Below are 16,615 nucleotides of genomic sequence, written 5' to 3'. Positions count from 1 at the left end.
AATAAAAGGACAACAGTTAAGGCTCTGCATCCAAATGCACGTAGCATTCAAAATAAGATGGATGAACTGATATTAAATCCTATTTGCATTAAGTGCGATCTGATCGCTGTTACAGAGGCATAGCTACAGGATGACATAGATTGGGACTTGAATATTGAAGGGTTAAAAAAAAAATTTGCTTATTGTCACGAGTAGGCTTCAATCAAGTTACTGTGAAAAGCCCCTAGTCGCCACATTCCGGCGCCTGTTCGGGGAGGCTGGTACTGGTATGTGACATTTAGGAAGGATAGAAAGTTAAGAACAGATGGAGGGGTGGCTCTTTTAATTAATGATGGTATTAGCACATTAGAGAGGGATGACCTAAATTCAGAAACCAGGATGTAGAAGCAGTTTGGGTTGCGATGAGAAATTATAAAGGCAAGATGTCACTTCTGGGAGTGATGCTTCCAAATTGTAACAACACGGTAGGACAGGGTATAATGGGAGGTAGTCAGAAAGGCAAAGCAATGATCAAGGGAGAGTTTAATCTACATATAGATTGGGAAAATCAAATGGGCAAAAGTAGCATAGATGAAGAGTTCATACAATGTTTTCAGGATAGTTTCTGCGAACAGCATGTTCCGGAACCAACCAGAGGGCAGGCTATATGAGATCTAGTATTGTGCAATGAGATAGGATTCATTGATAACCTCATTGTGAAGTAACCCTTAGGTAGCAGCGATCATAATGTGATTGATTTTTACATTCAGTGAGAGGAAGAGAAGAGTGCGCCAAAAAACGAGTATTTTAAACTTGATTAAGGGCAACTATGAGGGCATGAAGGTGAAGCTAGTGAGAGGGATCTGGCAAATGTGCTTACGGGTTAGATGGTCAGTGGGAGACTTTTTTAAGGGAATTTTCAGAACATACAAAATAGATTCCAACGAAAAGGAAAAATTCCAAAGGGAGGGCCCATCATCTGGGTTCACTAAAAAAGTCAAAAGAGAATATTGAGCCTAAACAAAAAGCACACATTTGCGCGAAAGTAAGTGTCAGGTTAGAAGATTGGAAAGAATACAAACTACATCAAAATTAATAAAACAATTGTGGGAAAAGTATGAGAGAAACCTAGCCAGAAATATAAAGATGGACAATAGATATTTAAATAAGAAAATAATTAACATGAACATTGGTCCTATAGAAGTACAATTTTCTCACATTATACTCCATTTGCCCGAGCTTTGCCCTCTCACTGAACAGTGACCGTTTCTAGGCTGAAGTTCTGTTCCTGCTGTACAATCCTCTCTCATATTGTCCTTTCTGAGCTCCAGACAGGTGATGTTAAACAAAAATCTACAATCTGTTTAAAGCAAATTTGACATTTATCCAGAACATTAAAGACCAGCTCAGTTATTGGGCCATGACCATCAGCAAAACAAACTCCAATTATTTGAACGAACATGCTTCAGATTGGATGTGATGAACAACAGTGAAACAAGCCCCTGCTCTTACTCGTGAACTTGCTGATGCGTCATAAAGTTGGATGAACGAGTGAATCCCTTCCCACGCACAGAGCAGATGAACAGCCTCTCCCCATTGTGAACTCTTTGGTGCTCCACCAGACTGGATGACTGAGTGAATCTCTTCCCATACATGGAGCAACTGAAAGGTCTTTCATCAGTGATAGTTCTCTGGTGTTTCTGCAGAGTGGATGATTGACCGACTCCCTTCCCACTCATGGAGCAGGTGAACGGCCTCTCTCCCGTGTGATTGCGCTGCTGTGTCAGCACCTCCCTTCTGCTTTCAAAACTCTTCTCACATTCAGAACATTTAAAAGTCTATCAGTGGAAACACATCGATGTGTCAGTAGGCTGGATAATCGTGCAAATTCCTTCCCAAAGGAACGGCTTCTCCCAGGTGTGAACTCACATGTGGCTAGGGAGCTTGAATAGCTCTGCAAATCCCTTTCCACATACAGAGCAGGTGGACGGCCTCTCCCCAGTATCTCTGTGTCGATTAATTTCCAGCTGGCAAAGGGAAGCAAACCCCTTCCCGCAGTCCCCACATTTCCATGGCTTCTCCATGGTGCCGGTTGTCCTGGTGCCTCTCCAGGTTGGACGATCAGGTGAAGCCTTATCCACAGACAGGGCGTGTGCACAGTTTCTTCCCGCTGTGAATGGCGTGATGTATTTTCAGGCTGTGTCACCAATTAAAGCTCTTTCCACAGTCAGTTCACTGGCACACTCTCACTCGGGTGTGTGTGTGCCAAAGAAGCAAATCTGCGTGTTTCCCAACCGGAAACCCTGGATGAATAGGGATATCCACTGCTTGCTGAAGTCTAGGTCTGAGGCATTCATGTCAGGCAACTCTGATCTATAAAAAGAAACAGATATGATCTAAGGAGATCCATCAAAGATGCCAAAAGACAGTACGAGACCAAGCTAGAGTCCCAGGGTGGCCACACAGACCCCCGCCAACTATGGCAAGGTCTGCAAGACAAAAGGGCTACAAGATGAAGGTATGTAAAATCACCGGCTCCAATGCACCCCTCCCTGATGAGCTCAACGCATTCTATGCCCGCTTTGAGCAAGAGGTCAGCGAGAGCACCCTCCACCCTGGAAGCCTCGGATGAACTCATATCTGAGGTCACCATTGCAGCTGTTAGAGCAGCCTTCTCGAAGGTAAACCCACTGGCCCGGCTGGGGTACCCGGAAGAGCACTCAGGTCTTGCGCGGATCAGTTGGCTTACAGACATCACTTACAGACATCTTCAACCTCTCTTTACAACAATCTGAGGTCCCTATCTGCTTCGAGAAGATGACCATCATCCATATACCAAAAAAATGGCAAGCAGCGTGCCTTAATGACTATCGTCCAGTGGCTCTGACATCCATTATCATGAAGTGCTTCGAAAGGTTAGTCAAGGCACGCATCAATTCCAGCCTCCCGGATTGCCTTGATCCACTACAGTTCTCCTCCCATTACAACAGGTCCACAGCAGACGCCATCTCCATGACCCTGCACTCTACCCTGGAACACCTAGATAACAAAGACATCTATGTCAGACTCCTAGTTATTGACTACCGCTCAGTCTTCAACACCATTATTCCAACAAAACTCATCTCCAAATTCCGTGGCCTGGGCCTCGGCTCCTCCCTCTGTGACTGGATCCTGAACTTTCTAACCCACAGACCACAATCAGTAAAGATAGGCAACAACATCTCCTTCAGGATCATCCTCAACACCGGTGCCCCACAAGGCTGTGTCCTCAGCCCCCTATTATACTCCTTATACACCCATGACTGTGTGACCAAATTCCCCACCAACTCGAATTTCAAATTTCCTGATGACACCACCGTAGTGGGTTGGATCTCAAACAATGACGAGACAGAGTACAGGAATGAGATAGATGATCTGGTGAACTGGTTTGACGACAATAATCTCTCCTTCAATGTCAACAAAACAAAGGAGATTATCATCGACTTCAGGAAGCGTAGTAGAGCTTCATGTTTTAAGGTGTCCCGATCACCAACAACCTGTCCTGGTCCCCACATGCCAACACTACAGTTATGAAAGCCCACCAACGGCTCTACTTGTTCAGAAGCTAAGGAAATTTGGCATGTCAGCTACAACTCTCACCAACTTTTACAGATGCACCATAGAAAGCATTCTTTCTAGTTGTTTCACAGCTTAGTATGGATCCTGCTCTGCCCAAGACTGCAGGAAACTACAAACGGTTGTGAATGTAGCCCAGTCCATCAGGCAAACCAGCTTCCCATCCATTGACTCGGTCTACAATTTCTGCTGCCTTCTAAAGGCAGCCAGCAAAATTAAGGACCCCACGCACCCCGGACATACTCTCTTCCACCTTCTTCCGTCAGGAAAAAGATACAAACGTTTGAGATGACATACCAACCGACTCAAGAACAGCTTCGTCCCTGCTGCTATCAGACTTTTGAATGGACCTACCTTGTATTAAGTTGATCTTTTCTCAACAGCCTAGCTACGAACTGTAACCATATATTCTGCACAGTCTCTCCTTCCTTCCCGATGTACGGTATGCATTGTTTGTACAGCATGCAAGAAACAATACTTTTCACTGCATACTAATACATGTGACAATAATAAATCAAATCAAATCTCGGAGCTTTTCCAGTCACACTGATGTTTGAAATATTTTCCCACAGATCAAACAGACAAATATTTCTGCTTCCTCATTCAGGTCCTGATGAAGAGAGTCACTCTGATTTTGATTTCATTTATTTATTGTCACATATGAATAGTATTGTTCTGCAGACAGTCCAGGCAGATCGCTCCATACATGAATACATAGAACGTACCATAAATACACTATGTAAATACATAAACATAAGATATCGGGTGCAGCATATGGAATATAGTGCTACAACTGGAGAGGGGTAGTGTAGAAAGATCAGTTCAGTCCATAATAGAGCCATTCAGGAGTCTGGTAACAGTGGGGAAGAAGCTGTTTTTGAATCTTTGGCGCATGTTCTCAAACTTTTGTAACTTCTGCCCGATGGAAGAGGTTGGAAGAGAGAATAACCCGGGGGCGCGGGGTCTTTGATTATACTGCGCGCTTTCCCAAGGCATCGGGAGGTGTAGACAGAGTCAATGATTGGGAGGCGGGTTTGCATGATGGACTGGGCTGTGTTCACAGCTCTCTGTTGTTTCTTATGGTGTTGGGCTGAGCAGTTGCCATACCCGGCAGTGATGCAGTCAGATAGGATGGTTTCTATGGCATATCTATAAAAATTTATAAGAGTCAATTTAGACATGCTGAATTTCCTTAGTTTTCTGAGAAAGTATAGGCGCTGTTGTGCTTTCTTGGCCGTAGCGTCGACGTGGGTGGACCAGGACAGATTGTTTGTGATGTTCACAACTAGGAACTTGAAGCTGTCAACCATCTCCACCTCGGCACCATTGATGCAGGCAGGGGTGTGGACAATACTTTGCTTCCTGAAGTTGATGACCAGCTCTTTAGTTTGTTGACATTGAGGGAGAAATTGCTGCCATTGTACCAAGCCACTAGGTTCTCTATCTCATTCCTGTACTTTGACTCGTCGTTGTTTGACATCTGACCTATTACGGTTGTGTCATCGGCAAACTTGTAAATGGAGTTGGAGGGCATTTTACCACACAGCCGTGTGTGTTTTTTAAAAATTTAGGGTACACAATTCATATTTTCCAATTAAGGGGCAATTTAGCGTGGCCAATCCACTTACCCTGCATATCTTTGGGTTGTGGGGGAGAACCCCACGCAGACACGGGGAGAATGTGCAAACTCCACACGGACAGTGACCCAGAGTCGGGATCGAACCTGGGACCTCGGCGCCGTGAAGCAGCAATGCTAACCACTATGCCACCGTGCTGCCCCAGTCGTGTGTATATAAGGAGTGTAGCAGGGGGGGGCTCATTACGTAGCCTTGCGAGGCCCCGTTATTGAGGATATCGTGGAGATGACGACATTGTTTACCCTTCCTGATTGTGGTCCGTGGGTCAGGAAGTCGAGGATTCAGTTGCAGAGTGAGGAGTTTTGGAGTTTGGATACGAGCTTGGCTGGTTTATGGTGTTGAAGGCGGAGCTATAGTCAACGAATAGGAGTCTGATGTAGGAGTCCTTGTTGTTGAGATGCTCCAGGGATGATTGTCGGGCCTGGGAGATGGCGTCTGTTGTGGACCGGTTGTGGTGGTATGCGAATTGTAGTGGATCTGGGAATTCCGGGAGTATGGAGTTGATGTGTCTCATGACCAACATCTCAAAGTACTTCATAATGATAGATGTCAGGGCCACCAGGCGGTAGTCGTTGAGGCACATTGCCTGGTTCTTCTTTGGCACCGGGATTATTATTTAAACGATAAAATATTAAAGCATGCCGCTGTGCAGAGAGACCTGGGTGTGCTAGTGCACAGAAAGTTGGTTTACAGGTGCAACAGGTGATTAAGAAGGCAAATGGAATTTTGTCCTTCATTGCTAGAGGGATGGAGTTTAAGACTAGGGAGGTTATGTTGCAATTGTATAAGGTGTTAGTGCGGCCACACCTGGAGTATTGTGTTCAGTTTTGGTCTCCTTACTTGAGAAAGGACATACTGGCACTGAAGGGTGGGCAGAGGAGATTCACTAGGTTAATCCCAGAGTTGAAGGGGTTGGATTATGAGGAGAGGTTGAGTAGACTGGGACTGTACTCGTTGGAATTTAGAAGGATCGGGGGGATCTTATAGAAACATTAAAAATTATGAAGGGAATAGATAGGATAGATGCGGGCAGGTTGTTTCCACTGGCGGGTGAAAGCAGAACTAGGGTCATAGCCTCAAAATAAGGGGAAGTAGATTTAGGACTGATCTTAGGAGGAACTTCTTCACCCAAAGGGTTGTGAGTCTATAGAATTCCTTGCCCAGTGAAGCAGTTGAGGCTCCTTCATTACATGTTTTTAAGATAAAGATAGATAATCTTTTGAAGAATAAAGGGATTAAGGGTTATGGTGTTTGGGCCGGAAAGTGGAGCTGAGTCCACAAAAGATCAGCCATGATCTCATTGAATGGCGGAGCAGGCTTGAGGGGCCAGATGGCCTACTCCTGCTCCTAGTTCTTATGATGGTGGTCTTCTTGAAGCATATGGGAACCTCGAAACGGAGAGGTTGAAGATGTCCCCAAACACACTCATCAGCTGGTCCGTGCAGGATCTGAGTACACAACCAGGGATTCCGTCAGGACCAGTTGCTTTCCAAGGGTTCACTTTCAAGAAGGTTGATCTGACTTTTGAGCTATGACAGTAGGAATGGGTGTGTCCGAAGCTGCTGGGGCAGTTGGCAACTGTTTGATGGTTTCCTATTCAAAACGAGCATAGAATACAAGGAGTTTATTGTGGAGGTGTGTGCTGCCGCCGGAGATTCTACATGGCTTTGCTTCATAGTCCTTTATATTGTGTAAGCCTTGGCACAATCGACAAGAGTCTGTGCCGTCAGCCTGTGACTCGAGCTTAGTCTGCTAATGTCTCTTGGTGTCCCTGATGGTTTTGCAGAGGTCGTACCCAGATTTTTTGTACAGGTCAGGATCACCCATCTTGAACGCCTCAGACCTGGACTTCAGTAGGAAGTCGATCTCCTGGTTAAACAATGAGATAGAGATAGAGAAATACAGCACAGAACAGGCCCTTCGGCCCACGATGTTGCGCCGAACTTTTGTCCTAGGTTAATCATAGAATTTTGGACAATTTTTCACGGCCAATCCACCCAACCTGCACATCTTTGGATGGTTTCCAATTGGGGAACGCACGTACTACCTTCTTTAGCACGCAGTCTTCGACACACTTACTGATGAAGTCTGTGACCATAGTGGCATGATCATCTAGGTGGGCCGCTGAGTTCCTGAATATGGACCAGTCCGCTGACTCCAAGCGGTCGCGTAGGAGCTCTTCTGTTGCAATGGACCAGCACTGCACGACCTTCTTAACCGGATTTTCCTGCTAAACCGTCTGCTTGTATGCTGGGAGAAGGAACACCGTCTTGTGGTCCGAATTTCCGAAATGTGGTCGGGCAATGGAGCGGTAGGCGCCCTTGATGTTTGTGTAGCAGTGGTCAAGGATGTCAGGGCCCTTGGTGGGACAGGAGATGTGTTGGTGGAATTTTGGCAGCACACTCTTGAGGTTGGCCTGGTTGAAGTCCCCGGCCATGATGAAGAAAGCCTCCGTGTATTCGGTTTCATTTTTATTTACAGCGGTGGACAATTCATCAAGCGCATTCTTCACTTCTGCCTCGGGTGGGATGTAGACCGCCATGATAATGACTGAAGTGAACTCCTGTGGAAGGTGGTCTGGGCAGCACTTCACAATCAGGTATTCCAGATCCGGGGAGCAGTGGGTCGCCAGGGTTGCCACATCCGAGCACCAGGAGTTGTTGATGAGGAGGCAAACCCCTCCACCCTCCGTTTTGCCCGACGACGCCATGCGGTCCATCCGGTGAATTGAGAAGCCGTCAGGTTGTATGGCGCAGTCCAGTGAGGCGGGGGTGAGCCATGTCTCTGTGAAACAGAGCACACAGCTGTCTCTCACTTCCCTCTGAGAAGTAAGTCTAGTTTTAAGCTCGTCCAGCTTGCTTTCGATATCTTGGATGTTTGCCAGGAATATGCTGGGGAGAGGGGATTTGAAACCGTGTTGTTTTAGTCTCACCTGCAAACCGCCACGTTTCCCTCGTTTCCTAGGCGGGTTGCTGCTTTTCAGTGGTCTCGGAATCTGAGGAGAGACGTCTGACCTTGTGGAAGGTAGGTTGTCGGGTCTGGAAGGGTCCTGGGCTCCGGTTGCGATTTCGGGGTCACCGGGTGGGCATTTTTGGGGCGCGGTCAGGCCCTGGGGCTCCACGTGGTGGGGTCTTCCTTTCAGCGTGTTCGGGTCCTCGCGTGTGGTCTTCACTGCTTTGGGAATGGTTACGTTGTGTTCGGGTCCTTGGCAGGGTCTTTCTGGGTCAGGTTGGTCCGGGGCACCTGGTCGGATGCTCCCAAGATTGGGCCTCGATCTCGGCCTGGTTGAGCCTACCCGTCGGTCCTCTTCTGTTTCCCGATCAGGTGGATCAGGACACTGGGCGGTCCCCTCCGAGACGAGTCGGATCGGGCCATGTGGATGGATGCCGGGTTGGGCACTTTGAATGCTGCGTCTTGCTTCAAGCCACGTTGGGCCCACTTGTCGGGCCTCTTCTGTTTCCAGGTCAAAGTCAGGTCGCCGATTGAGTCCTACCGGGTCAGGTCTGGCCGGGTCATGTGGATCGAAGAATCTCCGGATCTGTAAGTAAATGCAAAAGAACATGGTTAGTGATTTTTTTTTAAATAACAAGTGCTTTAGTTCAAATTTTAACATTTAACACACATTACATTACAAAACAAAATAAACCCCCCACCTCGTCCCGTCCCAGCAGCCAACGGGAACCAGCTCCCCGAAATGTAGTACAAACTCCATCTTTTATGGAACCCCTCTGAAAGCAAATTTCCCCTTTTTTTAAAAGTACAAAGAACTCCATTAAATCCCGCAGCCACTGCAGCGCTGAGGACCCGGGTTCGAATCCGGCTCTGGGTCACTGTCCGTGTGGAGTTTGCACATGCTCCACATGTCTGCGTGGGTTTCACCCCCACAACCCAAAAGATGTGCAGAGTAGGTGGATTGGCCAAGCTAAATTGCCCCTTAATTGGAAAATAATAATAATTGGGTACTCTATAATGTTTTTTTTTTCTAAATCCCCCAGCCGCACTGAGTCACAGGGGGGAGAAGCTGACCTCCACCCCAACAGGACACAAATGCAAGCGATCAACGAGGCGAAGGCTAAAACATCTGTCCCACTCTAGTCTGCAACTCCGGCAAGTCTGAATATGGCCCCCAGAGATCTGGGCTCAGTCCACATACAAGATCGCCAACATGGCGCTGAAGAACCACCCCCAAAATTCCTCCAACTTTGGGCAGGACCAGAACCTGCGAACGTGATTGGCTAGTCCCCTCCCCACACTGCTCACAAATACCCTCAAACAGCCGACTCATCCTCGACTTTGTCAGATGCGCTCTGTGTACTACATTCAGCTCTATCAACCCCAGCCTCGCACACGAGATTGAGGCATTCACCCTCCGCAGCACCTCACACCACAACCCCTCTTCCAGCGCCATCCCCCAGCTCCTTCTCCCTCTTAGCCTGCACTCCCTCGAGAGACACCTTACCCTCCTCCAAAATCCTCCCAGAGATTGCCAGGATGACCCCCACCCCTCCGGCCCCATCACCGACAACAGCCCCTCCAGCAACGAGGAAGGCGGTGCCACCGGAAAGATCTGAAAATCCTTTTTCTGCATGTACCCGAAACCCTCCCCTGATGGGACCTCTCCCCAACTCCTCAAAACTTGTAAACCGATCTTCGAAAGCAAGTCATTCATCTCCATTGCTCCTCGCCCCTCCCATCCCTGAAACCTCGGCACCCACCCTCCCTGGCTCAAATCTGTGGTTCCCTCGGAACGGCATCAACTTTGACCCCGCGCTCATCTAAACTGCTGCCAAAATTGCCTCTATATTGTCAGCGTGGCCACCACCACAGGACTCCGAGTACTTCCTTGGGGGCAAACGGGACTGACGGCGGTGCCAGCGTCCGCAATCCCGACCGCTTGCAAGAGCCTGCCTCCATCCTCATCCATAAAGCCTCCGCTCCCACCTCCAGCACCGCACCTTCTCCGCGTTCGCCACCCAATAGTAGAATTCCACAGAATATACAGAACAGAAACAGGCCACTTGTCCCAACTGGTTTCTGCTAGTGTTGATACTCCACACACTTCTCTTCCCATTCCATCTACTCAGCTCAGTCTTTCAGTTTCTCTTTCTATTCCTTTCTCTCTCAAGCACTCGTCTAGTTTTCTTTTGAACAGATCCCAGCTTTTTGTCACAACCACTTCCTGTGGGAGTGAGTTCCACATCCTAACCGCTTAGAGTAAACATGTTTCTCCTTATTTCCCATGGGATTTATCTTTCATGTATTTCTGGCCCCTAATTTTGGATTCTCTCACAAATTGATTAATTCTTTCCACATCTCAAGGTCCCAAATGCAAACTGGGCAGAAAACTAAAGACTCATGAGAGCCAAGAGAAAGTTAGGAGTTGAATTTAAAATGGCCTCAATGGCAGGAAGTGCTAAATGACGGTTGTTGGGTGTTTTTTTGTGACTGGAAGATGGTGACACCGTGGTAATATCACAGGACAGGTAATTCAGAGGCCTTGGCTAATGTTCTGTGGACACGGATTCAAATCCCACCATGGCAGCTGGAAGAAACAAATTCAATGAATAAATCTGGAATTGAAAGCTAGTCCCTGTGTGAACATTAAATGATTGTTGATTTTTGTAAAAATCTATCCCATTCACTAATGTCCTCTGGCAAGGAAATCTGCCATCATTACCTGATCTGGCCAACCCACTGCAATGTGGTTAATTCTGAACTGCCCTCTGAAATTGCCCAGCAAGCCACTCAGTTTAAGGGCAATTAGGAATAGGCAACAAAGCTGGTCTTGCATATGACGTTCAAATCCTATAAGGAATAGAGAAAATCAAAGGGCTCTTTCCAATGCGGGTCTCAAAGGATTCAGTACTGGGTCCTTCGTTCCTCGTTTATGGGTAGTTATTTTTATTATGGGTCCAACATGTGACATACCACCTAAAATTTCAAAATTATCAAATTTGCTTAAAGATGGGTTTTTAAATTAGAGAAACAACTGACCTTTCAGAAATTTGCACAAATTTTAGTATCACAAAGCATTCTGCCACGGAGGAACGCTTCAACAAGGGAAAAGTCACTCGGTTCCCCGTGTAAATGTAGGACACCAATTTTTAAAAGAAATTCTGGGATTTTTACTTCATTAACTGATATATATATATATATAAAAGTTTACACAATATTAATATTTTGTTACGATCATGTCTGACAGCTACCTACATTTGGTTATGTTTGATTTGAGGAAAAATGAAAATTGAGCCATTTACATTTTGAGGATTTGAGCCAGGAATGAGCGATTAGGACCATTATTGATTCAAATAATGTTTTCAGGTAGAAACTTTAATCGTATCTAAGTACATTGCATCAGAAATTGTTCCATAATGTCGTATAAATATTACTATGAAAATTTCCAAGTTAAATACACGACAGAAATAAATCGCAATGGAAATTAAAGGCAAGGTTCCGCGTGTAAATGGGACACTAAACTATCGGTGTCCCTTTAAACTGGAAACCAACATAACATCAACTTCATAAAAAAAAATTAAATGAGCACATTAAAACTACCAGTATAACTACTTTCAGCAACAATATCTGGTCCTGGGGAAATTACTGTTCCGTGTTTGTTTACTTTAATACAAATTTCGAAGATATGTTACTCAAGTCTTGCTCATCAAATTTGTATAGAAAAGCTCTTCCAACTTGAACTGTGGAAGGTTCTGCCATTACTTGAACTATGTCGACCATGGGATGGGTAGCCGGACGTTCAGATGTGAAACTATAGAATCCTCTTTTGTCTCTTCTCATAAATTTCACCTGTACTTCATCTCCGCGTACATCAGTTACGGAGCTTGCAGTCCAGTTGTTATTGTTTCCATCACTCTTGCGTGAAGTTTGTTCTCTGTTCTAAGCCCAGCTTTTCTAAAAGCAACAGCTTTAGTGGGTGATGATTTCTTTATTAGTTCCAATAAAGTATTTATACAGTGCGACCTTCTCTTTGGCAAAGCTTTTCTTACACGTTCCAGTGCTTTATTTCTCGCAATATCAGTTCGGAAATCTAAGGCTTCTTCTTTAGGAAGCATGCTGTTCGCTTTTAGTACCTTAACAGTCCTGTTCTGTAATTCGTCATTCTTGTTTGCAAGCTCAATTTCCTTAGCTTTCAATTGTTTTTCCATTTCCTTTAGCTTTTCTTCCTTTTCATTTATGATTTTCTCATATTCTTTCAGAGCTGTCATCTTGTTCTTGTTGACTTTAATTGCATACAACTCCCGTCTTCTTGATGAAATAGCTTCCTTTTGTTCTTGCAGGTATCCTGCTCGCTGTCTACGTTTCCTTTCGGCTTCCTTGGTCCTTGAAATCGCTTGCTGCTGTCTTGTCTGGGTTTTCTTTGGTCTATCCTTCTTTCCTGCAGCTGCCTTCCTTTTATTCATTCTTTGCATCCTAATCCTGGCAGTCTCATTGTTATTGTTTTTCCTCTTTAGCCATATCTCTGCTTCTTCCCTTTCCTTAGCAGTGAGATTTCTTTTTCTTAGAGTGTCTGCTGCTGCTGCACACTGTGCTCTATAGTATCGGCTGTAAAGCATTTCACGTGTCTTTATCTCTTTGCTTTTTTGTGGATTTGTCTTTGCAACTTTATCTTTCCACTGTTGAGTCTTGGATTTAAGCTTCTTTTCCTTTGTCTTCTTTGAAGTCGCCCGGATAGAAGAAGAGCTTGTGGAGGCGTTGTCAAGGTCACGATGTGCACATCTGGTACGCAACTTTTTAGGCAGTGCCTTTGTTTTCTTCTTAATTGGTGATGGCATCTTTGAAGATCTGTGAAATAATATTAATACAATCATTTTACAAACAGTTCCTCACCTTGTCTTATTTTTATGTACCACGTATAATGTGATGCAATTAATCTTTACACTTAAAATAAAACACCCTGCCTTATTTAATTATTCATTTATATTTAGTTTTAAATAAATTGTATGGTTAAATTACAGTATAAAAAATAGCACACATGAATGAGTAAAACATTTGTATGATTAAAAAAGATTAACCAAAGCACAAATTATGGTTGTAAGGTTTAAATAAAAATATAATAAACAGAGTTGACAACGTAAAGACGGGAGACGAAAAAAATGGTTTCCCCATCGTACTAAAAACGCACACTGTGCCTTTCTAGCACGAGTACAAAAGCTTCGTGGTTGATTTAAATTGTTTTAACATTTCAAAATCACCCTCATCTACAAAAATACGAAAGAATGTTTCACGAAATCTCAAACTTACCTGTGATTCCTTGATAAACGCCAAACCTCAACGTAAACGGAAGAACAACGTAAATTTCGGGACACAATGACGTTTCATTCACGATTTTCAAAACTGGATTATGTCACGTGTTGGAACCTCGCTCACGAGGGAAGTACATCCGGGTGCTATCGAATCAGGTGACTTTTTCCATTTGTATATTTCGGCGGTAGTGTCTTTCGCATGCGCAAATATTCAGGGCGTAAATTTTTCGGGGACACCGTTTACCCTCTTTCAAAAGGTATTGGCCAATTTTTCGGGATAAAATGTAGGCCATATTTTATGTCTTATGTTGTAATGTACGATGCTGATGTATGTTTATTTTTTTTTAAATTTAGATTACCCAATTATTTTTTCCAATTAAGGGGCAATTTAGCGTGGCCAATCCACCTACTCTACACATTTTTGGGTTGTGGGGGCGAAACCCACGCAGACACGGGGAGAATGTGCAAACTCCACACGGACAGTGACCCAGAGCCGGGATCGAACCTGGGACCTCAGCGCCGTGAGGTGGTTGTGCTAACCACTAGGCCACCGTGCTGCCCTAATGTATGTTTATTTTAAACGAACAAGACTGACTTGCCAACTGAGTGTTTTATTTAATTTGCATACCTTTGAAAGTGCCGATCCTGCGTAAATAACAGGACACAAAAATTTACGTACTTTGCATTTTTTTCAAGCCCAAGAATGAAAGACAACATTTAAAAAAAGGAAATTGAGAACTCTCGAGAATGGACCTTTATTGTTAAAAGTGTGTTAAACAGCACAATCATTCAAATTCATTAATGAGAAGGAATTCTACAGCACTAAGAACAAAGAGACATTTTCATGTCGCTAAAAAAAATGTGAAAATGTGGGGGGCACGAATAATAAAGTTAGAAATTTGAACAAGATCATCTTCTGTTTTTCTTTGACCCGAATATATTTGAATACCCGAGTATAATCCTCATAATAAAATTAATTTGGGTGGTGTGTGTGTACATGAATTTAGCATAAAATATGCATGCAAAGTGAATATCCATTAAAACCACTCTTGACCTCCAAAAAAAAACAACCCTTATATCATTGACTTGAAAGTAAATGTAGGAACATGAATAAGAAGTTTACCTGTGACACAAAAAATGATTGAACACTTGATAGTGAGGAAGAAAGCTGGAGGGAAAACAAGGCAACGGGTTACATGATAAATGCAGGGCAGGACTGGTTAGGCCAGAGCTAGATTCCTGTGCACAGGAAGATTGCACTAGAGAGAGCACAGAGGGGATTTATGAACAACAGCCAGAAATTGACAATGTTTGCTCTGAGGAAAGTTTGGATAAACTGGCATTGCTTTCTTGCTTTCTTTGGAACAGAAAAAACTGAGGGGAGACCTAAATGAAATGTATAAAATTCAGAGGTCCTATTTCCTTTGGTTGAGGGATCCATAACAAGGGGGCAGAGATTTTGGGGAAAAGTAAGAGGTTTAGAGGGTGCAAGGGTGGTGAGGATCTGTGACACACAGCCTGAAATGATGACAGAAACCCTCACAGTATTTTTAAAGTATTTGGATAGACATTTGAATTGATGTAACCTCAAAGGCTACAGGTCACAATCTGGAAATTGGGATTAGGCGGAATACCTATTTGTTGGCCATTGTAGCCATGATGAGCTAAATGAAATGCACCAAAATCAACAAACTTTTTTTTAAATTTAAAGTGCCCAATTCGTTTCTTTTCTAATTAAGGGCCAATTTAACATGGCCAATTCACTTGCCTTGCGCATCTTTGGGTTGTGGGGGTGAGACCCACGCAGACATGGGGAGAATGTGTAAACTCCACACGGACAGTGACCTGGGGCCAGGATCGAACCCGGTTCCTCGGCACAGTGTGCAGCAGTGCTAACCACTGCACCACTGCGAAAATGCTGGAAAATCTCAGCGGGTCTGGCAGCATCTGTAGGGAGAGAAAAGAATTAACGTTTCGAGACCAGATGACCTGCTGAGACTTTCCAGCATTTTCTCTTTGGTTTCAGATTCCAGCATCCGCAGTAATTTGCTTTTACCCACTGCGCCACCGTGCCGCCCTCGGAACAACAAACTTTAATCAAAACCGTGGATCGTAACTCTGACTAATAGCAAGGTCAGCAGTCGATAAAAGCAAATTACTGCGGATGCTGGAATCTGAAACGAAAGGGAAAATGCTGGGAAATCTCAGCAAGTCTGGCAGCATCTGTAGGGAGAGAAAAAAGCTAACGTTTCGAGTCCGATGACTCTTTGTCAAAGCTAAGACAGAGAGAGTGGGAAATATTTATACTGTGGAGTGAGAATGAAAGATGAGTCATAGCCACAGAAACCGAGGGAAACAGGGTGCTATTAGCCACAGAAACCGAGGGGAAAGAGTCTGCCCAGTTTAGCTGATGTGGTTGTTTTTAAAATTTACCAGCATGCATGAGAGTACAACAGCAAATTAACATGCCCAATGTGATTGGTGTAATTAGTCTCAAATTTAACCTGGAAAAGTCATTAAAAGTTTCCCAGTCACTCTAATATCTGAAATCTTTGTGCAGACAGAAAAGACAAACATTTTACCTCCCACATTGAAAGGTGGATGATATTCAGGTCGAGTGACTCTGTCAGGTGATGTGATGTTTGGTTTGAGTTTCCCGTTAGTAAATCCTCCTCTTCCTAAAGGATTTTCCAAAGGAATTTCACTCTCAATCCACGAGAAAAATTCACAAGATTCTCGCTTCCGGGTCCAGGATAGCCGCGCATGCGCACCGCTGCACGTGGCCGCTGAGCAAGATGGCGGTCGCGCAGGCGCCGTGCTGCCCATGGCCTGCGAGTAAGATGGCGGTCACTCAGTGCCCCCAAGATGGCGGCCTCTCAGGCGCCTTGCTGCACATGGCCTGCGAGTAAGATGGCGGTCACTCAGCGCCCCCAAGATGGCGGCCGCGCAGGGGCCCCGCTGCAATGGTCGCCGTGCAAGATGGCGGCCGCGCAGGCGCCCTGCTGCACATGGCCTGCGAGTAAGATGGCGGTCATTCAGCGCCCCCAAGATGGCGGCCGCGCAGGGGCCCCGCTGCAATGGTCGACGCGCAAGATGGCGGTCACGCAGCGCCCCCAAGATGGC

General features: G+C 45.1%; 1 protein-coding gene across 3 annotated transcripts; it reads right to left on the bottom strand.

The window, feature by feature from the left end:
- Positions 1-1,346: 1,346 nt before the first annotated feature.
- Positions 1,347-16,394, bottom strand: LOC119952411 (oral-facial-digital syndrome 1 protein-like). Of its 3 annotated transcripts, XR_005457848.1 has the most exons (3): positions 16,075-16,394; positions 7,311-8,769; positions 1,347-2,352 (listed from the first exon to the last, which is right to left on the bottom strand). XR_005457848.1 is itself a non-coding variant. In XM_038776144.1 (2 exons), the coding sequence occupies exons 1-2, from the start codon at positions 16,081-16,083 to the stop codon at positions 7,462-7,464; spliced, it is 1,317 nt and encodes a 438-aa protein (XP_038632072.1). In that variant the 5' UTR covers positions 16,084-16,394; the 3' UTR covers positions 6,598-7,461. The 3 variants fall into 3 exon arrangements, 2 of the variants coding, with proteins under 2 accessions (XP_038632072.1, XP_038632073.1); XM_038776144.1 differs by lacking the exon at positions 1,347-2,352 and having other exon boundaries at positions 6,598-8,769; XM_038776145.1 differs by lacking the exons at positions 1,347-2,352; positions 7,311-8,769 and adding an exon at positions 11,531-13,031 and having other exon boundaries at positions 16,075-16,290.
- Positions 16,395-16,615: the final 221 nt, after the last annotated feature.

This window comes from Scyliorhinus canicula, chromosome 17 (assembly GCF_902713615.1).
Source record: "Scyliorhinus canicula chromosome 17, sScyCan1.1, whole genome shotgun sequence".
Taxonomy (NCBI): domain Eukaryota; kingdom Metazoa; phylum Chordata; class Chondrichthyes; order Carcharhiniformes; family Scyliorhinidae; genus Scyliorhinus; species Scyliorhinus canicula.
Note: the sequence above shows the minus strand (reverse complement) of the source record. Positions and strands in the feature narration are given on the sequence as shown.